General features: G+C 42.0%; 1 protein-coding gene across 12 annotated transcripts in view; it reads right to left on the minus strand.

Annotated features, from left to right (window-relative positions):
* The window catches only part of AKAP13 (A-kinase anchoring protein 13), a 206436-nt gene that overhangs the window by 42146 nt on the left and 139720 nt on the right, over positions 1 to 24570 (minus strand). For 10 of the 12 annotated variants that reach the window (XM_083870764.1, XM_083870765.1, XM_083870767.1 and 7 more), the window contains 5 exons: positions 19276 to 19357; positions 15415 to 15551; positions 8552 to 8898; positions 5419 to 5472; positions 2109 to 2171 (listed from right to left, as the gene is read on the minus strand). In XM_083870764.1, coding sequence (XP_083726890.1) covers positions 2109 to 2171; positions 5419 to 5472; positions 8552 to 8898; positions 15415 to 15551; positions 19276 to 19357 — 683 coding nt within the window. The remainder of the gene's footprint in view (positions 1 to 2108; positions 2172 to 5418; positions 5473 to 8551; positions 8899 to 15414; positions 15552 to 19275; positions 19358 to 24570) is intronic. The other 2 variants (XM_083870769.1, XM_083870762.1) reach the window with 2 other exon arrangements.

Below are 24570 nucleotides of genomic sequence, written 5' to 3' on the forward strand. Positions count from 1 at the left end.
CAACATCTTTGTGCTTCTGATGAGACATAAAGGTTTGTTCATTGCTTGAACAACCATTGAAACTCCTAGTCAATCACCTTTCCTACTGTTTTTTTTACTCTGAGTGGTCCACAGGAAAATCCAGAAACATCTCTTCTAAAGATTTTGTCATTTCCATATATTCCCTTTGCTAGCTTTTTATTAGGCTCTCCCTTGGAAATCAAACTACCCTGCACAGCACAGTGCTGCCTGTCCTGGATCAGCCACATCAGCTGCTGTAACACTCACCACTGCAGCCACAACCTCTGAAACTATTTTACATCTTGACACTGCACAGTTTTGGCACTGCTAATATAATTTATTCTGCCAAAGTTGGTTTCTTTTTTACCCATACTGTGGCTTTCTTTTTAAATTCAATAAATGCTGTCTCCATCACCCAATCAATTTTATTTTATCATCTACTGAGGGAGCTAGGTCTTGCCCAGCAGAGAGAGAGCTGGGCAATAACTCAAAGTTAAATAAGATACTAAACTTTTGGTTGCAGAACTGTTAGAAATAAAACATTTGGCCAAACTCTGTAGAGACAGGTGCTGATAGACAAGTGACCTCTACAGAAAAATACCACATGGGGCTATTTAACACACCCTCTCTCACATAGGGCTATTTAATCTGATAAATCTTGCTCTAATATTCTGCTTCTGACCCTCTTACTCCTCGTGCCCAAGCATCAATAAACCTGCTGAAATGTGGGTTCACTGGGTGAAGCTTTACAGAGTCCCCTCCCAGGACACAAGCACAGATCTATGGCTAATGTTTGATTTGATACTCACTAAGTCCCCGCCCGAGCCTGGATTTATATCCCAACCCAAGGCTGAACAAGCTGACATGCAAACACATGAAGAAGAAAACACACTATAGGCTGTACAGATGATTTAAACAATCAGAGGAGGTTTAAATTCAGGTAGATTTGCATAGCAGTGATTAATGTTCTGCAGTCCCTTAGAAGCATTAAAAGGCTCATAAATATGCACCTTGGTAGCAAAAACTACAATAAACCACGAATAAGAAGATTTAGTAGATTTAAAAAACCTTTTTTCATGGTAATTAATGAGAAAAAAAAGACTGGTTGAAGCATTTATAATTTAATCTCCTTTAGAAAGATTGTGACTCAACAATGTGCATCAACAGCAGGCATTTAAAAGTTTATTCTAAAACACCTGTAGGTAGAAATCAGTCCCATTTCTACTGATTATTTAAGACAGAAGAATATCTCTTTTTTACATTCCAAGGTGGCAAAAAATGATGCTACACAGTAGAGAAAATAAATCATGTACTTGTGACAAAACTAGTTGCAACTATTAGCCCATAAAATAGACATCAGTGATACTGGTCTGTAATTTGATGATTGGCATATATACATCAAACATAATTACACTGTACCAGGAAGGGCAGGTTTACTTCTCAGTATCTACCCTTCAGAAGAACAGTTTTCACAGCTCTACCCACAACCAGCAAAAACTGCCAGAGAGAAGCTATAAAGCCATAAAATGTGGGGGACTGGCTTCCAAACAATATTGGGTGAAGATGTGACCAGCAAATATCAATCTCACCGCTGGGACTTTCTACAGAAGATGCAAACTTAAAGAAATTTTCATTGTCTGGTGATCAGATTGTTTTTTTCAGAGTTTTTACATGCTTAGTCTCCCTGAAGAAAAGCCTAGGTTTTCAGTTTACAGAGAGCAAGTCTGTGTGAACTTAAATCCTTTATGAGACAGATCTGGTACAGAGCCATGCTGAATCACGTTTAATCTTGGTTTGATTCTTTCTTTCACAATTATCACTCTGATCACTGCTGCGGAAAAAAAGCACGGCTTGAAGTCACCAAAGAGCAGAGCAGCTCAACCCAACAGTGCAGCTTCCTTAATGCCAGAGGCCAGTGGAAAGCTGCCACCACCTCCACCTGCAGCCCCGTTCTGAGGATCCACTCCCAGGAGTAATTGCTGGAAAAAGCAGACCAAGCAAACAAACACGTGCACGATTCAGCCAGAGCAGCAGTGGAGGAGGCGACGCACGAGAAGCTGACAACAGGGCAGTGCCCCTGTGCTGCTGCACATTTATTCATACCATACCTTCTACAAGTAAAGTCAGGACCCATGGCAATGTACTGAACGCCTGAGGGACACCAGCTCAAACTAGGAACGGCAAAAGAGGCAAAGAAAGGAAAAGGGCAGTGATTATGGGGTTGTCATGGAACATGGGGAGCGTTAAAAGACTCTCACTCTCACATATTGTAAAAAAAACCCCAAAAAACAACAACAAACTCAGAAATAATGGAGTAGTACATGTCTGGTTGCACAAACACACCACAGTGCTCCAAAGGCCCGAGGTTACCACTGAACAAGGAACAGGACAGCCCATGCTTCCCCCAAACCGACTCCATCAGCGAGTATACAATGTACTGGAAAAAGTACTCCTTGTGGGGAGAGAGGTTTTGGCAAAAAACAAGGCTAAAACACACCAAAGCCAATTTGTAAGTAGTTACACATGGCCATTGTGTTAGTAATGATTAGTATTTTCCTGGTAACGCTCACTCTCAAAATCAGAAAAAGATTCCCTTACAGATAATTCATAGTGTAAGTGCCCTCCATAGAAATATTAATAAACCTCAGGCTACGCTTGGAAAAAATAAGGAGAAAAACACATTCTTAAATGATGCACAGCCAGTCAGTGAAAGAGGCTGGAAGAAAAAAACAGGCTAATCTTACTATTAACTTGGGATTAAATCAAGAGTGCTTCTAATGAAAAAACCTTTCAGCTCTCATTCCCCACAAGAGTCCCCAAGTTGCATCATGAAAGATATAAGAAATGCAAATACAGAATGCAAATATTTTGGTTGTTATTTTAGACTGCTTTTGTTATTTTTTCTCCATTAGCTCATGGCCTAATTGCAGATTTTGCAAAAACAGAGAAATCCATCTTCTTATCAGATATGACATTTAAATGATCCCTAAATCCTGAAAAAGCTGTTCATTGTGTGAAGGGAATTTTGCATATGCAGAAGTCCTGCTCCCAGGTCCTGGTCTGAGATCCATACGAGGAGGGGACTTGTCCAGAGCACACTTTGCTCCATGACAGGAGCCCATGAAAAGGGCAGAACAAATTTAAGCCTTCCTGGACAAGAAATTTTGAGTGCCAGAAGCCTCTGAGGGCACAGACAAAGATTTAAACCCACTGAATGCATCACGTCATGCCAAGTCCTCATATTGTTTCCACACACAGTGCAACGCTGGAAACATTCTGGAAGGATTTGACAATTGGAAACAATCTGTAAGAGTGTTCAATAATTGCTGCCTGTTTTATAAAGGATGTTAACTGGGTGAGGATACACCAAAAGCTGTGTACTCAAAAGCCCTCAGGTGTGCTTCACCAGCAGCTCTCAGCACAGTACTATAAACATTCTTCATGAAAATATTCCTTCCCATAACATGCCAATATTTCCAAATACTTCATCATCCTCACCCAATTCAACCACAATGGCAGATGTTTAAGTATTACTGGGGGATGACAGGGACTAAATACTTGTGTGAAATCATAGAGGAACCAAGTCTGGGCCACAGGAAATCCATCTCCAACACACACAGCCTGCACTCTCAGGCCTGGGTCACTCAGACCTGCTCAGGGGCAACTGAGAAAGCATTCCAAGGAAGGTGTCACACATGATTCCCCAGGCCATCTGCTTGTGGCCACAAGAGTACTGAGCTTCCTGGACCCTTTGAGACATGCTTATGTCACCAAAGCCACTCATTTTTGTGTGGTCCCTTTTCAATCAAAGGAAAGAAGATTCTCCTCATTAAAAAAATTATTGAATGTTTAACATAGACTTTAAAAGATGCCTCTATTCCTGATCACTGCCATGTTATGGTGATGATCCCAAATGCTAAAACTGCAGGGGAGAGAAGTAGAAAAGCAGAGGAAGGGAAGAAGGTCCTACATATGTAGGAGGAAGTCTGGAAGTGTTAAGATCTCGGAGAAGGAAGGAAGGGGATCTGTTGGCAAAGGCTGTGGAAAGCACTCCTGCAGAATCACAGTCCTGCAGGGACTGCATCACCCACAGCCTGTTGGCAACACCATAAAATCCTAAAAACATCAACGCAGAGCACGCAAAATTCCTTTACAGAAGACAATTTGGGGAGGAGAATGAGCTTTTATCTACATCAGTCTTGCAGGAGAGCATAAAACTGATGTCAGTGTCAGGCTCCTGCTCCGCAAATGGGGTTAGAGAGGATGATTTCAAAATGGTTTAAAAACCAGGAAAAGTGAGAGAGTGTTTATGAAAGGATTATGACACATTTCAGATATGACCAGGTATTTTAGACATTTTCTTTATTCTACATGTAAGCTCAGTGTTTCAGGATATTTTGACTCTAAATACTAAACAGGTCCTACAGAGGAGCCTGAAGAGACTCCTGATTAAAAAAAAGTCCATTTGCATGAGCTGAGAAGGCAAGCACTGCACTGCTTCCTGCAGTGATGCAAATGAAGTGGCTTCTTAGAAGTAAAAAAGCATGTTTTTTCTTGTGCCTTTTTTTAAAAAAAAGTCTTTTTTAAGAGTTTTCTTTTAAACTGTATACAGCACTGCTAAAGTTCATTGATGCTGATGCATGGTGCGGCACGGTGATTTTTTTGGTCATAACATCATGGTAACATTTTTTTTCACATTCTTCTGCACTTTCAGAACAACTGAAGGGCAAAAGTTTAACTTTTTTATTTAGCCTAAGATGTCTAAGTGTGGACAGTCCACATCTGCTGTGTCAAAAATTAAATATCCTCTTTTATTTACTAATATCCAATGCAAAGGCTACATGAGTGGAACTGCATATTTGTGGGATGGATGAGAAACTTAAAGTTTGTTACAGAGAGGAAAAACACATGGAAGTAAAGAGAAAAACACACCTTATTTTCTATTTTTTTAGGAAGATGGCTATAAAAACCATCAAAAGAGCAAAATTAAAGCCATTTAATCCCAGCAGCTGCAGATCTGCGGAGTGTTCTCCAACTCTGAGATCGTGTCTGACCCATCCCCTCCAAGTCTTACCAGGAGTCTCTGATGTGCTTTAAATCCAAATCATACAGATGCTCTCAGGCAAACCACTGTTTTATCCAACTCCAAATCTTACACATGGCAAAGGCCAACAAAATCATATCTGAGATTTCTCTTCATTATTAACATAATGTTATGTTAATAGGAGAAAACTCGAGCATGTGCTCTGTGGGGCACAAAACCTGCCCTGGGTCAGACTGGAGAGAGAAAGCAGCCAGGTGGGATGCACAGCTCTAAGGCCAACACTTCCAGAGGTACTACAGGTTTATTAACATGAGAGGATGGGGTTAGTAGACACTCAAACACAAAACAGTTAGTCACATTAGTTGGCTTTGTACCTTCTCCTATGAATGGGAGGCTTCTTTATACCATCCCCCAGAATTCGCATTGAACTGAAAATGAATCATGGAGAATGGTCAGCAGCTTGAATGAAAAAAATAATTAACAAATGGCAGCTAAAGGATTATCCCCAACACACAGACAGAGGGAATGGACATACAGGGAAAACATAAAATATGAAAGGAAGTAATGAATCTCTGTGTTTTTCCCCTTTTCTACAGATAAATCTGGGGTTTGGTTGGTTTTATTTTGTACAGAAAGAAGGCTGCACAGGTATTGACCACGTTGTAACTTTGCTGCTGCCAAAGCCAGGTCAGTTTAAAGTTTAGGTAAGGCCAAACTCTTTGACAGAAGTTGTTAGCAACAGTGTTTAACACCAGCTCCAGTTTTGCAGTGCTTAATCCATCAGTGAAACATGAGGGTGTTTCTTTACCCAGCCTGGACTTTTAACATGCACTGCAGCATTGCTGAGAGACAGGTATTTCAAATCCAGTACAAATGTCAGGAATTAACTGAAGGATGAACATCCTTTTGTGCAGCCTTGTTGATTTTTTTTGTATTTTTAACAGCAAAATGTACACACGAGGATTATCTGTGAAGTGCATCTGAGGAAAGACAAGTGAAGGGGAACTGAGCATCTTTTCACATTTCATTTAAGATTATTATTTTTTCCCTGATCTTTTTGTGAACAAACTTTTACACTCATCCCTCTTACAAACAGAAAAGATGTTACAGTGGAAAAGACCAAATTTTACAAAAGGCTGATTTTTTTTTCCTGTAGGCTTTTTGGGTTCTCTATCAGCACCTCTTGATTTAGCTTTGCCATCAAGGTTAGGACTATTTTTGGTGTGGATGGGGGCTGCAAGTCATTGCTGGGGCAGGAAGCACCTCTCAGAGCTCAGCTGATGGTGCACTCTGTCACCCCATTCCTCTTCCTGGCTACACAGCCCAGTCCTGATCCTTGGGCTGGTTTTGGTAGAAATTACACTTCATTTGGTTATTTTTCTCCTCATTTAGTGAGTGCAAACTGCTCACCTACAGAGCAGAGAAGTGCCAGGGGTGCCCAGAGGAGGGGGGGAGCACAAAGGGTGGTGGGAGCAGCACAGATCCAGCCCATCAGCAGGACAAACCTCATCCAAGGCCTGTGCTCAGGGTTACTCCTTGTCGAAGGTTTGCAAAAGTCAAGTTCCAATAGGGACTTTCCCCCTTCAACTGGAAAAGCATCTACTGCATGTGAAATAAATGAATAAGCAAACACTTCAAATTTAACTGATTTCAGTGAAAGTCACTTGTTTGCACTTCACTTCCTCAGTATTTGTTGTTTCTCACTAAGCAACGAGAGTCTCAACAACAGCCACATATGAAAAGAACAAAGAAAACAACAAAACGACACAGCAAATAATCCAAATTCCTTTCTAAAAGAGGCATAAAAACAAACCCGAATCTAATCAGCACCACAGACCCACCCAGCTTTTCTTTTTTAATTACCCTACATGACAGCCACCCTTATGTAGCTGCAGCTGTATGTGAGAACATATGAGAAAAATTACTGTTCCTTTAACTCAGATTTTCTTACATTTGCAATGAATGTACTTTCCTGTATCAGAAAAAGCCTCCAAAGTGTGATGCAGGAGAATTTAACCCCATCTGTTCAGTGTTAGCAGTGATTGCCAGCTATGAAGTTTATGACCCTCAGAAATCCTTATGCATCAGGCCCTACACTTAAAAGTAAATCTCCCCAAATGAGTTTATGAGCTTATGGACTCAGTCTGTCATAAACCTGCAGGTATGCTGACTCTTTTGTGGCTTTTAAAAATTAATGGGCATTACTTATTTAAATATTACCTGGGGACCAGGAACTAAGCCCAAAAAAAGGTGACAGTGTTAAACAACAACAAGAAAAACAATAAAAATCTTTCACTGTATGTTATTTAGAGGATCCTGAACAGTTTTCAACATTGACTTTAAAACCTGAAGGGTCTACAATATTCCTTTAGTGACACCCACAGCTGCTGTGTGTACAGGATGCATACAGTCCTGATGGGAGGCTGCTGCCTCTCCCTGGATTATCCAAAAGGGTCAGCAACCACTTTCAGGAACCTGTTGTGGATGGCCAGTTTTAATTTAATGCCGTGCAGCCCCACATGCAATGGCTGTGTTTCTGTTAACAGCAAGATGTTTGCCATGAGGACACAACAGGCAGCCTGAGAGTGGCACTGCCCTGCACACCTGGGCCTGCAGCCTCTGTGAGCTGTAGGGAGGATATGGCACCCTGACTGTGCTAAAGCAACTGGCCCATTCCTGCTCTGAGGGCATTAAAGCACATTGAAAACACTGGCCAAACCTCCACTGGACTCAGAATACGCAGGGTTTGCCTCCAAGCATCCCACAGCCCAAATGCTGAACAGTGCAGGGCATGGCAGGGAACCTCACACCAATTACTGCTTTTCCTTTATTTCATCTTCTTCCCCACTGAAACGGGGGACTGAGCAACTTTTCTTCCCACAGTCACAGGGCACCAGCATGGACACACTCATATGGCCTGTACACCTCTCCCTCTTGTACCTTGTGAAAGAACAGATGGGAAAACTTCCCTTTTGAATCTTCCTGAACAACACCTGGGACATCAGTGATGAGTTAGGTGGAACTTACTGTCCATGAAAGACTGAGGTGAAACCAATTTTGTGGAACAGGGAGGACCCATCTCACCATTATGAAGAGCTTCCACAGAATTTTTTTAAACCCCAGTGCCTGTGTTATCTCTTAATACAATCAGAGCAACAATGGTCATGTTTATTCTGTGGTCAGTGAGATTTAACACTCCAATAATTCCTTTGTACAGAAAGGGGTGGTGACAGTTCTAATGGAAGACCTGTCCCGAGGTAATTCCATTTACTCTGGGAAGCTCAAGCATCCTATAGGAATTAAGTACTTTAATCCTGAAAGTTAATTTAAGAAAAACCAAACAAACATACATTAGGAGATTGTCTTAACCTCTTCAAATGAAAAAGAAATAATCAAAAGCGACGTGCTCGCTTCTGATAAACTCTTCAGTTTTATCATGCTGGGTTTAAAGCTCAGATAAATATGCATGAGTGGGTGCAGAGTAAACCACAGCAGCTCTTCACTCACCTCCTCTGGTTAATTTCTGCCTCGTTGGTGGCGTTCTTGCCCGGCCCCCAGCTGTGCCGGCGGAACGGGGACAGCGGCCGCATGGAGCCGCGCAGGACGGAGGAAGGAGTGGGCACGTCTGTGATGCTGTCCAGCTCCTCTTCCTTCTCCCCTCCCTCTGAGGACACCATGTTGGTGCAGCTGCCACCCAGGCTGTGCCTGTCCTTGGGCTGGGAGAAGCTCCCCGTGGGTGGGAAGGGGAGGGAGGTGTCGCTGCCCAGGGATGAGTTCCTCTCCAGGGACATGGTGTCGTCCGCAGAGGAGCTGGAGCTGGTGACATCGCACGCAGACTGCTCCTCTTCAGGCTGCTGAGGGTAAGAGAAATTCAAAAAATAAGTTAAAGGAGAACCATAGACTGGTTTGGGTTGGAAGAGACCTCTAGAGATAAGCTAGTCCAACACCCTTGCCGTGGGCAGGGACATTGTTCACTAGGTCAGGTTGTGCAAAGACCCATCCAGCTAGCCCTGAACATTTCCAATGAAGTGAATACATTTAACATTTAAAATAAATGCAAGTATTTCATATTTCACATGAGCTAAGAGATTTCTTAATTGATGGCATAAGACAAATTAATCATCATAGAACTGAGACATTTTGCTCTGTTTTCAAAAGATGTTGAAATGCTCTGCAGAGTGATCTCTTCCGCCCCAAAAGTCCCTGGCTGCCATTACCCAGGCTCCCAGCTCAGATCCTCTGCCTGCCATCCTCTCCCCAATCCTATATTTCATCCTGCACGGCAAATCCTGTCCCTCTCACCATTTCTGGCTAAACCTGTTATCAATCAAGGTGCCATAAAACTGCCAGAGGTTTACTGAGAGCAAGTAATGGGGAAAGGGGTTATCACAGCTCCTGATGACAAACTCCAGCCTCTCCTGTGTGACTGGGATGGGCTTGTAGAGCTCAAGGGCAATGCACTGCTCCACTACATCATGCGACACAAAAGGGAGAATTACTCAGTAGCAGAAAACAGACAGAAAAAAAATAAAAGCTTAATTCCCCATCCCCAACTACTTTCCATTAAGCAGAAAGTTAATACCAGGGTTTGCAGCATTTTTCAAATCCAACTGTCATCAAAAAAGATTGTTCTACAGGATCAGCCACCCTGCATTAGAGATTTTGAGTCATACTGTAATTTTTGGGTTTAGTTTGCTCCAAAAGCAGCATGCAGATGCCAAACTGGTTCTCTCTGGCCAAAGGCCATGTGCTGACCATACAGCCCCAGCAGAGCCTGTGCGTATTCCATGTCCCCTGCGGCCACCATAAAAACACAAGCATCTCTCTGACATCACCTCCAGTCTGAAACGGTGTTTGCCCCGAGGGAATGACATGGGAAGTTTCAATTTATTGTCCTGCAGAGCCCTGTGCTGTATCACTTAAAATAATATCAGGCAGAGTGCTCTGTCAGGCCATACACAACAGAGCATTCAGCTAAAGGTGGTTAATTGTGCTCACAGAGGGCTCAGGGGGCTGGGCAGGAGCCGAGTGCTCCAGGGGCTGCAGGCTGTCAGCAAGCATTTGGCAGAAGACAACTGGATACGAAACCCTGTTCTTGGAAGGGAAAGATGGACACCAGACTACATGGAGGGAAGGATGAGAGGGAGTGGTGTTAAACAGCCCAGAGACTTTTGTTTTTCTGTGCCTTACTTGAGGGACACATGCTACAAGCTATAAGCTTTTTATTTAACTGAACAAATAGAAATAGATATTCAAAAATCTTCTAATTGAGTATTTCACTGTTCAGAGAGAAGCCCTGTTCCAAGCTTAGCTATTTTTTATTCTTAGTTCAGTTTAACAGGTACACAAGAATGTTCCTGAGATGGTTTAAGTAAATGCTGTCACACTGCTTCCCCTCTCACATCCATCAAAGGGAAATGGAGGGAAAAAAAAAAAAAAGGAAACATCCACAGCACGACACCAAAGTACAAGAACCTTTTAAACACAAAGCATTAGAAAACCACACTAAAAATACATCCCTCCAAAAACACTAACTTTGTGTTAAGGTATCTCAAATGTTAAGAGCGAATTTCAGAAAACTATGTTCTGTAAACTAGTAAACTATTGGATTTGATACATTTGAATAGGAAGCTGAGGTTTAAAGAAAAGAGAACTGAAATGGAAGGCCTGTGAAGGTTTTGATGACGTTCAGCAGTATTCAAGATGATCTGATATTTGTGTGACTCATGGTGAGAGCTTACCGAATTGCTTAAATACAGACAAATCAAGCAGTCAGTATGTGGATAACACTCCTACAGTGGAGGAAACAGTCTGCCAACTTTTCTAAGACAGAAAAATACTGTCAGACATTAAATCAGACTGGATGGGGCTTTGGAATAACCTGGTCTAGTGGAAGGTGTCTCTGCCCATGGCAGGGGGCTGGAACAAGATGAACTTTCAAGTCCCTTCCAACCCAAACCATTCTTGATTCTGGGACTGGGGCAGCAGAGCAGGAGAGGAGAGGACTGACTTCACCCCATCAGCTGGGTGAAGTATGGGACACTTTGGAAACTTTCAATCTGGATGCAAATCTAGAAACAATAGTGCAGAACACCAAATTAAATAGGGAGGAATTAGAGTAAAAAGAGGAATTTTTATTTCCCAGATGAGAATACTGCCACAGTTTGAAACACACAACAAAACCCACTTCCCTAACAAGGAAGATTTAGGGCTTTTATCGCAAAATGCAGTTCAAGGAGATGTTTGAAAAAAGGGAAATACATTTGGTCCATTTTAGCTTTTACCTTGAGCATTCAACTGACGACAGAACACAATAAACAATTCCCTTGAACTTGTGGCTCATGCTTATTCTGCTAAAAATATTCTGCCGTCATTTCAATGATTTTTCCTCTTGAAACAAAGGAAAACAGTTAATATGAAAGACGACTCTGTCTGAAAAATGCCAAGCACGGCTGACACATCTAAAACATCTATATTGTAGTCACCACTGCAAAAAATCAGCTATCTGGCCAGTCAGTGTGCATTGCTCTTTAATCCTATTTGAGTAAGAAAATACCATGTTTGAAGAACAGAATGTGTTCTTTTCTTAAAGGAAAAAGGAAATATTAAAGAAATACTATTTTTTTTCAAGCTAGGCTTGCTGGATTGCACCTCAGTGAATTCAGGACTTAACTGTGACCATAAACCTCATGGCCAAAAAGAGCTTTTACAGACATTTGCTAATAGGCATTTTCTTTGCCCTCAATATTTGCTGAGAAGCTTCTAAGAAAAATAAGATAAGGTGTAAAAGTGAGTATTCTGAGAAAGGACACGTGTACTTCTCCATGAACAGGGATAACAGAAATCACTGGGATGTGGGGTATAAAATAACTTCTTCAACTAAATCCCTCCACTGTAGGAGGTCTTGATAAGGGGAATTAAAATGTTCTTTCAGTCATTTCCATGATGACAACATGCAAAGTGTGAGACACAAACTTTCTCTGTCCCTTGACCTCCAAAGACATTAAAGGTGTTAGAGTATTTTAAAAAAGATGAAAAAATTAAACCTTGGAATCCTGAGGTTTATTTGGAATTCCATTCCACTAAAAATGAGTCAACACCTTTAGCTGGCTTGATATATAATCCAGCAGAGTAATTTTTTATTTGGATTTGCCTATGGCTTCAGGTTCCCTAAAATTAACCTCAACAGTGGGTTTCTATTAATTATTTATCATAACTTTTATGATTTGGAGTTGAGGTGAAAGTCTTTCCCTTAAAATTTTTATTCCTTTGGGCTTGGGTTTTTTTGCACAGCTGTTTGGGTTTTTTTCTGTTTTCTTTTTTTAAGAGATACAACAACTCTGATGTATTTGTGTATTTTCTTTGAGCAAACCAAAACAAAGGCAAAAATTAAACAACATTCAAGACTCTGATTTGCAACTCCTTTCTTTGGCAATGATCTGTGGGTTCCTGACTCCCTTGATCTGAATCATTTCCCCAGAGGCACATTAAAAAGCTTCCCAGTAACGCTGGACACTTCAGTGGCTGGTTAAAAGTTAAGATGAGCAAAGCATATGAGCTCCACCCCAGGATGTTGCCAGATGATTGTGAGAAATGACCTTATGCAGCATTAATCATTCAAGAAGGAGGATGCTGCAAAGCCTGCCCAGATGGCTGTCTGGGACACAGAGAGGGAAAAGGAGGATGACGAGGACATGGGAATGAAGTGCTGACGCAAAAAAAAAAAAAAAAAAAAAAAAAAAAAAAAAATTAAATAAAATAAAACATTTTGCTGAAGCCATAGACTTGGAAGCAACTTCTGCATCTCAGTGACAGCCTGTAAAGTCTGGAAAAAAGGGCAAGTTTTAGTGCTCAAGTTTCCTGAATCCAACAGCTCGTGTTCCACAGCTCAGCACACAAACTTCAAAAAGAGAAAGAAAAGAAACAAGTACAGGAGAAGGGAAGGGGATGGGAGAGGAGCACACATCAAACACCAGGGACAGGGTAAGGCACCTGCAGATTTTGGGACTTCACAGACCCCAATTATTCATGGTCTGAGGACAGAACAGGGCTTTCTATCTACGAATTTCAAGTGATGTCTAAGGAAGCAGCCCAAAGACCCTGGACAGACAGCAACTTGTTCTTCCTACATTTATTTTAATGTATTAAGCAGTTAGCAAAGAAAGAGTTACTTCTACAACAAAACAAACAAACAAACAAACAAAACAACTTCAGTAGACAAAAGTTCAACTCTTGCTCCACAGAAAGGGGAAACAAGAACAGAACTAGTAATAACAATAATCACCATGACACTGAAAGGTTTGAGATCCTCTTTTTGTTCATAAATATATTCTGTCTCTTCCCAATTTGATACAGAAACTGTACTGTTTCATAGGTTTATAAATAAACTACAGCCAAGACAAGCACCTTACAATATTTTTTGGACAAAAGGTTACAGTCACCACTTATTTTGGTGGTCATTAAAAATACCTATAATTTGCATTTCCACCACCTGGATTCAGTATTGTAAAACCAAAAAAGACTTAATTAGGGAACAAGCTCGCAACACTAAATTAGTTTTTCTAGTCCTTTAGAAATAATTTTAACTGTAGAAAAAATACTCAGATAAATCCTGAGAAAGGAGACAAGGAAACAAATTTGTCAGGAAAACAAAAACAAAGCAACTGAGGTTAAGATTAGCTTTGAATAACTTCCTAACCTCAACTCAGGAACCTTTTGAAACCATTTGAAGACAAAGTCTTCAACCTACTGCATAATGAGAACAATGCAAAGATTACTAAATTAAGAAATTCCCTTTCTACAAAGAAAAGAATTCCTGCCTCTGCCCTCTCTCCACTGGCAATTGAAAATCTGCTTTCTCCACCACCTCCTCCCTTGGCTATGGCATCCCTGCCATCCCTATTCTGGTTACATTTGAACCTTTCATTCTCCTACTTGAAGAAGGAAACTTTGCACATAAGAAAGGGGAAAAGCTAAAATCCTGTATAATATAAAATTTGCTGTGTTCCCACTGCACTCTTGCCCCACACTTTCCCACACAAGCATCAAACCAGGCTGAAATGGCAGCTGGCTGTTGCAATCCCTGTCACTCTACACAGGGGAACTGAAGACAGGCTGCTCTGCCAAACAGCCTTGTAACTCTGACAATCCAGGGCCCCAGATCCTCTTGACAGTAGGATGGGAAAGGGCGAGGCTGGTGATCTCTGTGCCCTACCACGTGCATTAAGGATGACTCTACTGTTCATTTATAGCACATGAGATCACTGAGCCTGGGCTGTGGTGTTTCCCATCCTGCTGGAAAATATTCACCACCATCTGATTTGACTGCAGCAAACAGAATTCTGTTTCATTCAAGACATCTCTCAGCCAGTGTGAAAGCTACTCTGAGAGTTAAGTTTTTCAGAGTAGGAGCTGTGCCTGCTCAAACCTGTGAGCTGCAGCTGAACCAAAGAGTGGGATTTCACAGAGACCACAGTGATGGCTGCTCTAAAGAAGGCCCACGTCCCTTTTGATTCTGCATCACTAAATTCCTCCTGGGTGCTTTTGCATCATCTGCTTATGCCAAGAAGAACACAAATTACAGCAAGATGATTCTTCAAGAGCAAAAGCCTAATGATCCCCTGAATATATTCAGGCTGCTCTGACGTAGATGCAAAAGACTGATGCCAAAGGGAGGCAAATCCTCTGCTCAGGAGACCAGCTCTGCCTCTCAGGTCTCTCCCACTCCTCTCCTCAGCAACACAAAGGGCACAGGGATGACTAAGGTTAACAATGACTTCTGTTGTTGATTTTGAGCAAACTTGAAAACACTTTCATTCTTACTTGCACGCAAACAGGCATTAGAGGTATGTCGCCTAGGCAACAAAACTATTCCCTGGAATTGGCCTGAAGTATTTAGAATGAGTGTTTCCTTCCTTTGACACTGAATTTACAGAAAAACACTGGTTCCTCTGAGAATTACAGCATATAAATCTGAAGGTGTCAGCACAGAGGTCACAGTTAGCTGGAGAAAAGCTCTTTGTTACATGAGTTAAAGATGGATTTCATATCATCTGTGCAATCCCTAATGACCTTGCAAGAAAATCCACCTTTTCAACTGTTCCTCTGGTGCCTGATTTACTTTTGGATAGACAAAATTACTTCCATTTTTTTAAACCATTGGGGGCTGCACAGCTTTTGGAATTCTGCTGCAAGTAAATACATCCCTCATGTTGCTGCATCCGAGGAGGAGACCGGATCCTTGCCATCTATTTGGTTCCAGGATAATCACTTCCAGGTTTCCAACTCACCAGTGAAACCAAGATGATCTCTGTGTGCTGTAAGGGTTTATCAGGGGCTTTTTTAACCATATCCCAACCAGGCTTGCTTACCTTCCCAAAGACCAGGTCTTCCATCCCATCACCAGGCAGGGGGAAGAGGTCAGACTCACTCCCAGACTCTCTTTTAAGACCACCCTGTGACGAGGCACAGACACTGCTCAGCCCATCCTCCAAGAAGTTCTCACATTCTGTAGGAGCAAAGCACAAAGAGTCACAACCTGAGGCTTTCTGTGACATCCACACATCAGACTCACATTCTCTCAGTGAATTCTAGGATTTAGAACACAGAGCTTTACAAATAAAGCTTTAGAAGTTTGTTCGCCTCCCAAAACTGCCTGTGAGTCCTCAAGTGATTTATTCCAGAGTTTAAAACTCCTTTTTAAGTGCATCACTGAACTACATGATGCAAACTGAAGTTCTGCATGAAACAGCTGTAAATACTTGCAGCTTGAGGTGCTGATAAATATCCCACATATGAGATATCCCATACGGAGCATAATGGGATGTTTCCTATCGATTCCAACAACTGCCAAATTAGATTCATATTCAATAAATATAAAAATATAACTTGTCAATATTTGCCTTCTTTCTCAAAGAATCAATTCCCTCTAAATGCCAAGGTGCTTTTAGTGCATATTTGGACAATTATTTAATTGCTTCTTTTACACTCCTTACTGAAAAAGCACTAGTGTGAATTCCATGACAAGCTTTACTTTTTCAAGATTCAAAAATTAAGTAATCTTTTAAAAACTCTCAGCTTTCACAACTCCTGACACTGAAATATATTCTTCTCACATGCTTCCAGCTATTCGCACCAGGTTAATCAGGAGTAGAGAACTAGACTGCAGCTCCTGCAAAAGCCCTCTTTCCAAAACCTTTAACAGACAAGAAACACCTGTACATATTTTATTTGTTCACCCTTCAGGCAAAATATTAATAATGACAATTTTGGCAAAAACTGAACACTCATATTTCCCCGCTCAAAATATTTTCCAGCATTTTCTAATGTTTAGCAATATTTAATTGTTGTTGTTTGGGTTTTTTTTAAAGAAAGGTGCTATTCTGCACCTCCTCTAACTAAACAGATCCAAAATGTGCTCAGCTGTCTGGAGAAGAGCCAGAGCAATAAAATATGAGTTCACTCTGAAATTATATCTCACTAACTCCATCCTTGGCGACATCAAGCTTAAACATCAGTGAAAGGACGACAGGTTTGGGTAGTTTAAGGTCACCTCTTTGCCTTCCCCATCCTTAATCTGTGCCTGACAGCAGCCATGGAACACCCCAGCCACATCCCAACTGATGGGAGTGACTCCACTTCTGGAGAAAATGGCATTTCTGTGATAGTGATGGGGCTGTCCTCATTTAGGGCAGGGGGAGTTAAAGCCAGTTGGAAACCCCATTACCCCATAGAGGAATTTCCACGCTCTGGAGAATTGGAAAAGCACTTATTGGATCCTGCAGCTGCTCCTGCTCCCCTTTCAGTAAACCTGGAAAATGTGAACTGCTTTTCCATCACCGAGGGGGAGAAGGGAGGGGAGAGGAGAAGGGGGGGAACTAAGGGAAAGAAGAGACGGAGCGGCTGTGAGGACGCGGGCCAGGTGCCGTCCATCCAGCTGGCAGCCAGCACTGCATGTCCACAGCCCAGACTGAAAAACAAAGGGGCTCCAGCCACGTTCCACTGGAAAATCAGTGGGGACAGCTCAGATGTGCTGAAGGATGGATACCTCACCCTGAGGATAAAGCACGACAGGCAGTGAAGCCTCCTCTGGAGGAGCCTCCCAGCGGCAGAGGAGATGAAGAAGAGGGGAAGAAGGATGACGAGTAGGGTGATGGGGACCCCTCCACACTCCTCAGATCATTTGTCCTGAGAAACTCATTCCCAAACCCTCTCCTCCTTACACTCTCCTTTATGTTTGGTTGGAGATGTGCATATTTTCTCCATTTTCTCCCTCCCCTTTTCTCAGTTCTCTGGGTTTGTTTTGAACTGCACAGACACTGCACAAAGCCAGGCTCTGTGTCTCACACCCCTGGCAACACTTCTGTGCAGAATATAAAGGCAAAAAACAAATACAGAGAAAAAAGCCCAAGGAAGAACATTTCCAAGCAATCTCTTCTGTACATTTTCCAAACTCCTGTGTCCTCCAAGCCAGGGCTGAGTCCATGAATTCCATGCCGATAACCAGGCATCTGCTACACTCCTCTGCACACTTAATTTCAAAAGCATTGACAGAGAACAAGAAGCTCCAATTTCCACAGTTACCTTCTAAGATCTGAGGTCTCTGTCCTTGCAAGTCATTTCAACAGATGAAAAAGACCTAATTCCTTATCAAGTGCTGTATTTTTAAGTTAGCCACATTGACAGATCATGGTTTTATTGCTGTTAAGTGTTGCCAGATTTTTCTTGCCCTGTCTACACTGCCCAGCAGAGCAGAGCAGCAGGAGGATGCCTGTGCAGTAACAGTATTACTTCTAGAAAGGCCAGAAGCTGCCTAACCTCAGATCCTTCTGCTGCTTCAGTCCATTTGGACAGCACATTTACTTAAAAACCCATCTCTTTATGCATGTGTTACAGACACATATTACTATAATTATTAATATAAATTTGTATATACAGCTACCTAATTACATAATTAATATTATATTTCTATAGCCTAATATTGCATTAGATAATTAATAGCTGTGCAACTGATAGTGATCCATAGAAATATGTGATTACAGATCTGGCAAGGCAAATGAGTGCACGTGATTTTGCACACAAATTGTTTGCAGTAACTCTTGCCTGAAGCATAAAAATACTGTATCAAGAGGTACAGGATTCACAGATAAAATTAGTAAAGAAGAGACATGGCAGTAACATAGGTTCTCCTAAAAAGACACTCTTAAAACAGTTATTCACTGTTCACAACTCTTCTAAACAGAACACTTTTTTTTTTTTTTTAAGTAAAAAAGCATTTACTTAACTTTGATGTGAGTTAGAACTTCTATTTAGGATAAACCCCTCAGGTCACTAACCCATACCATCCCTTCTTAGCCTACAGTCTGAAAGACTGAGTTTAAATTTCACATTGACACTCAGTCATTTTCTTTCAAATCTCTCAGATAAATTGGAGATTTGGGTGAGACCACTGCTCATAAGGACAGCAGGGCAAGAAGCCTCCTCTCCATGATCAGCCTGAGCAAAGTCCCTATTCAGGGCCCTGATAAATTACTCTATTTGTTCCAAACATGCATAATCCAGTGAAAGGAAATGCTTTTTTTCTTATCTTGGACACCAATCCTTCTTTGAAGCTTGCCCAGACTAGATTTTCTGTCCCAGTGGAAGAGCCAGAAAGCACCAGGCAGCACGCAGGGCTGGGATGGGAGCTTGGCACAGCCGGTGGGCAGGGTGTGGGAACCATGGCTCTGAACAGCCTTCCTTCTTCCTGAGCCTGGAATCATGGCAACTTTCGGGGTGGGAGGGAACTAAAAAGCTCAAGCCACTGATTTGGGTCTAAATATGGATTAAGCAGTTCAAATTTCTGGCTTTTCTTCTTTTATCCTATAATCCTTTTAGCTAGAAACCATATCTGTGTGCCCTCTGCAACATTTTTCAAGTTTATTTAGGAAAAAAAAAAAGTTGGGGTGGGGGGGAGAAATCAAAATACTGAAGCACTTGAAATGCAGAGTTATTTGAGATGGTGACACACCACACAGCTCCCTGCTAGTCAAGTGCTGCAGCCATGTGCTAACAATGACTCACAGCACAGTCATTACACAGTTTCTTTAATTTATGTGTTTTCCCCATCCGGGCCAGGATGTCAAAAACAGGAGAGAGAAGGAAAAGAAAAGGTGAGGGGGAGGAGGCAGAGGAAGAGGAAAAGGAGGAGGAGGAGGGTGCTGGTCTGGAGCTGCCCCCAGCACAAAGCTCACCTGCAGAGTCCCGTGTCCGCTTGCGCTCCAGCAGGGAGGGGTCGGGACATGGCTCCAGAGGACACCAGCTCTCACGGTTTATCTGGAAAACACATCACAGCACATCAGAGAAAGGCCACTCTCATCAGCACCTCTGTCAGTCTCTTCTCCAATATCTCTCTGCATCAACCAGCACACAGAGTTAAGGATTAATTTTTTCCCAATAATAAAAATGTCAAAAGTAATATATGATTTTTTTTTTCTGTATCTCTAAACAAACCATTAGAATAAGCCAAAACCCTTTATTTCCCCATGGAAAGTTTGATTTGATGGTGGCTCCTGCTCAAGGAAGGAGTTCAGAGGGAAGATGAGTCAGTGTTTAAGCTACTAGTAGAGGACTGAATAACCTTGGCTTCAAGTCCCACCTCCACTCATAGCGGGACTGCAGGAAAACACTCTTCTGCTTTATGCCTCTATTCACTACCTCAAGAACACAAATTCCTTACCACCCGTATTGCTGTACAGATAATTAGCTCAGAGATAGCAAAATGCTCTGGTGATGTGAAAACAAGGGCCTGGGAAGTGCCCAAGTCATGGTGAGAACCAGAAACACTTTGGGCTTGCATTAACTGAAATGATGATGATAGAAACGCCCATTTTAACACTAAGTCACATCACATGGTTTATTTCAACATCAGCCCTTATCACCTCACCCCGTCCTTCACCTTTTCCATGACTCCCAGTCTTTCAGCAAGGATGACTGATCTGTTCTCAGCCTCCTCCTCTCTCTGCCTGTGCTTTCATCTTCCTCGCTCGGATTGTGTTGTCCAACATTTTGACTCAGAAGTCTGCTGGAATATCCACAACCCTTGGCTCATCCAACGTTCATTTCCCATCATTTTTGTCTGCAGCTGGCGGACTCTGGAAGCCCCTTTACTCTCTCTGCCATTTATTTGAGCCAAAAGTCTCTACTTACTGTCAAATGCATGCAAATCTCACCTGTCCCACAACACAAAACCAGAAGTTATATCCTCTCCTGACCTGCCCCAACACACAGGATCTGACGTGTTAAGTTGTAACTAAAAGAAAGCTACTGAAATGGATAACTTAGCCTGATTTTATATGTCAAGTATTTCTCCTACCCTCACTTTGGCTTTCTTTTAATCTCCTGAAATAATTGCCTTTCCTCCCTTTCAACTAGTGAATTTTTACTATTTACTTTTTGCCTCTGACCTGTGTTCAAATCATCTCCATGATCCTGTTCTATTTTTGCAGTTCCTTGCTGTACTCCCAACCACCCAGTGTTCTCCTTTCTCCTATGTTATGAAATGCATTGGGTTTGCCTTCTTTTTTATTTTTTTTTTATTTTTTTTTTATTTTTTTATTTTTTTTTCCCTAATAAATTAAAACTAAGCCTCTCCTACCCTTGACCTGATGTTGTTGCTTTGACTAATGACCCACGTCCTTGTTTCCTCTGTCACTGAGATCATGGAATGTGTTACTGCAGTCCTTGGCTGGCTCCTCCCTGCTCTGGCTGTGTCCCCTGTCCGTCACCCGAGGGGCTCCTGCCAGCACCTCCACTCACGTCCTCTTCCCCACACCACACAGGCGACCCTGCACTCCCCCAGACCTGGCAGCTACTTGCTACAGCACATTCTTCTTCCTCAGATTTTGTCCTCCTCCATACTTGTGCGATGACAAAATGGGGTTGGGAGGGCCTTGGACAGGTCAGCTAGTCCCTGCTCGCTGCACCAAGTTAGGATTAATTAGCATTTGAGAGGTTCTAACCCAAAGTGCCCTTAAAATCCTCCAGTGGAGAGGATGCCATGACCTTCCCCAGACAGCAGCTCTTGCTGACAGAGACAGGGAAGGAACAGAGAAGTTCTAAGAGAGGAATAATGAGCAGGAGTCTCTCAGGAGAGGTGAGGGAGATGTTGAACTCCACCAGAGTCAGGTCTCGGGGTGACCTCAGTGCAGGTCCCACCTGGATGTTCTCCCAGCTCCACAGAATTTTGCAGGCTCTTTTTCTTAGGGATGATGTGCACTTTGTAGCACTTAGACCCTGACTTCATTATAGAGAAATTCATCCAAGAGCCCATCACACTCCTCTATGTCCACATATCCAAGATCCCAGTGTTCCCTGCACCTCTGCTCCACACACACCTGTGTATCCATTTTCTCCTTTTTACATACAATACATCTATATACAAGACAGGCAGTGAGGAAAAGAGAAGGAGCCTTCAGTCTGAGAAAGGATTTGTAAGTAAAATTTCAAAACAATATTCTTTTTGCTTTCCAAAGTGACATAAGGATGTTGCATTTTAGCTGTTGCATAGATAGTGGGTCACATTCTAATTCTTTCAACAGAAGTCACTCCCTGTTCTCAGCAACGCTGTGTGGTATCTAACCTTAGCATCTAAACCACAGAACTTATTCTTTTTTTAGTCTTAAAAGAGCTGCAAAGTCAATAAATACCACTTTATGATTGTAAAGTCAATAAATATCATGCTATTAGTCTTTTCTCTCCAGACAAAGCAAAATAAATTGGCACCACATTTTCCCATCTTATTAAAGGCAAATCTAGAGGTTGAGGCTGAACACAGATAGAAGGATAAATGCAAATGTGCTCAAGTCCACAGAAATGAAGGAATGACCCATTTCAGATACAAAATCAAATTCTGTCTCCTTCTGAGTGACTTGCACCTCCCTCCTTCCTCCTCAAGAAGAGTCTCACCCTTCTTAATTTTAAACAAATCACCATCAAATTCAAAGGACCTACTCCTGATTTATACTGATATCCACTACTGGAAATCAGTAATTAAACATCCCATTCAATAATTAGCTGTAAGAAAGCAAAATAGGAAGAAGTTCAAGCTGTCTGTTGAATAAGCCATATTAGGCTGAATTAACATTATATATTTTCCTTTAATAGAACCAATTGAGTCATTCACTGAAAATGCATTATAGACATTGGCATTTTTTCAAAAAAGATTTGAGCATTTTTCCCATTTCCCAGCCAGCTCTCTCCTCAGCCCTGTGGCTTTGCCAAGTATTGAAAACGTCTGCTTTTCTCTATAAAAAAAAAAATAATGAGAGAGTAACACTGAGGTTTAAGGTGTTGCTACAGATACACTTGATTATGTACAAAATAAGCATTAGAAACTAAATATTTATCTCAGTAGCCCTAATCCAGGAAAAATAATAATCACCAACAAAACAAAAACAAAGGAAACCACTACTATATACAAGTGTTCCCTAAGCCAAAACGAGCCCAGACAGGCTTTGAAGGAGGTTTACTGTGTACTCCTGGGGAACTGGGTGGTCCACAGATATTCAAAACACAAACCCCACTATCCACACCCCAACACTGAGTACTGGGACCCCTCCTCAACACCTGAATTCTGCTTGTATTTACTCAAGACTAGACAGGTACAGACAGTAAGAGCTGGAGAGGAAATTGTCTTTAATAAAAGCATCTGACAGTGCATCAGGAGCTGGGGAATGAACCAGTGTGGAGAAATTTGAAATGAGGTAGTCTTGGGATTTTGCAGACACGTGTGCATTACATGTGAGAAAATTCCTCCCTTTTCCCCTCAGTTTCTTGCTTTGCTGAGAGAAGCCCAACAACAGGACCACAGGCTGGTGGCCACAGAAGATGATAAAAGCCCCACAGTTTCTTGCTTGCCCACACTGATTATAGCTCACTGATTCCAGGCTTCCCAAGTCTTTGCGGTGGGAGCTGAGGATGCGGTGCTGTTCCAGTGGCAGAGGGAATATGAAACAGCCTCTGGGAACAGAGTTTCAATACACAGCTTTTGAAGAAATGCCAGGAGAGAACCAGTTATTTTTCCATACAGAAGCCTGAATGTGTTTATCTGCAGCTCAGACACAGAATGAATCATGGAAGCACATCCCCAGGCAGGCAGCGAAGACTGAATCCTGCAGGATTTTCTGTTTGCCTGTGAAACACCAGCAGGCTAAATGTTCAATGAGGCCTTTAGGACACCAGCTGGAGCTGAGAGCAGCAGATGGTTCCATTGCTCTTTCTGGGCACACACAGGTATTTCCTGACTCTTGGGGACGTCTTCCTGCAGGCTCAGAACTTGAAATTTGATGTGACTTAATGCATAAGGAAAGGATGGTGCTGGGCAAGCTGTGAGACACCCCGGGCTGAGGTGTCCTCTGTCCTGCAGGAACAGTGACCGACCCAGACTCTACTCCCAGGCTCTTCCTTCCTCTCCCCTTGCTCTTGGACAAGGAATTATCTAATCCACTCGAGTGTGGTGCCTGCCCATAAAACCAGGATCAGGACCTCCTTCTCAAAGACCCTCCAACAATGTCTAGGGCAGAGCCGTGTAGTGGGGGCTCACGAGGAACAGGCACCTTGGGGGCCATGGAGACTACCAGCTCCTATGTACCTCTCCTACATTTCCAGCATGGAAAAGTCCTTCTTCTCTCCCTCCGGTTTTATTTTAACTCTTCTTGCCTTCCATTTCACAATAAAGAGAACACACTGACCTTTCAGGAAATCTTTTGCTATTGCAAAAGTTTGCACTTGTCAACCTCACTGGTCGTGATATAAATCAACATCTCCAGAGCACAAGGAACCAGATGACTTTAACTTTCATTTCCTAGCATATCTCTAGAGATTCATCTTCCATGCTTATTATTTTAACTTTGTCCTAAATGTGCAAGTTTCCATTTTTCTCCTTTTATTTTCCCCAGCTTCCAGACTATGATCTTACCTTGCAGCTAAAACCAGATACTACTGCACATAGGAAAATATTTAGGAGAGTAATTGTAGCTTGCTTAGTGTATCATTAAGTATTTGTGAACCACACTGAGCAATATCAATTTTAAATTTCCATTGTAGAATAAAAGTAGTAGAAAAAAAAGCAATACTCCAAATTAAATTTTAATAATTTTTCATAGGCAGAAATGATACAATTATATTTTTTGGTAAAGTTCTATGCATACTGTAATTATTTTCTAGGAATTTTCTGGTCCTGATAATTTCCTATAGAATTAAAGACATTTGTACACATAACTGGAATTCAATGTTTATGCTGACCAACCTTTAACTTTACTATTCCATTTACAGTGAAATTATCCAGTTGCCTGCAATTCCTGCACTAGAAAGTAAAGCAACAGTTGATTTACCCCTTCACAAAAACCACCTTTCAAGATCCTCTGAAACACTTTGAAAAGGAGCATGAAGGATGGGGCATCTGGGGAAGGAATTTCCACTGTTTTCCTTCAACATCTGCTGCTGCAGAAAGACTCCACACACACAAAACTCGCATCAAGAGCGACAAT

Source organism: Zosterops lateralis (assembly GCF_965231275.1).
Source record: "Zosterops lateralis genome assembly, chromosome: 13".
NCBI classification, from domain to species: Eukaryota; Metazoa; Chordata; class Aves; order Passeriformes; family Zosteropidae; genus Zosterops; species Zosterops lateralis.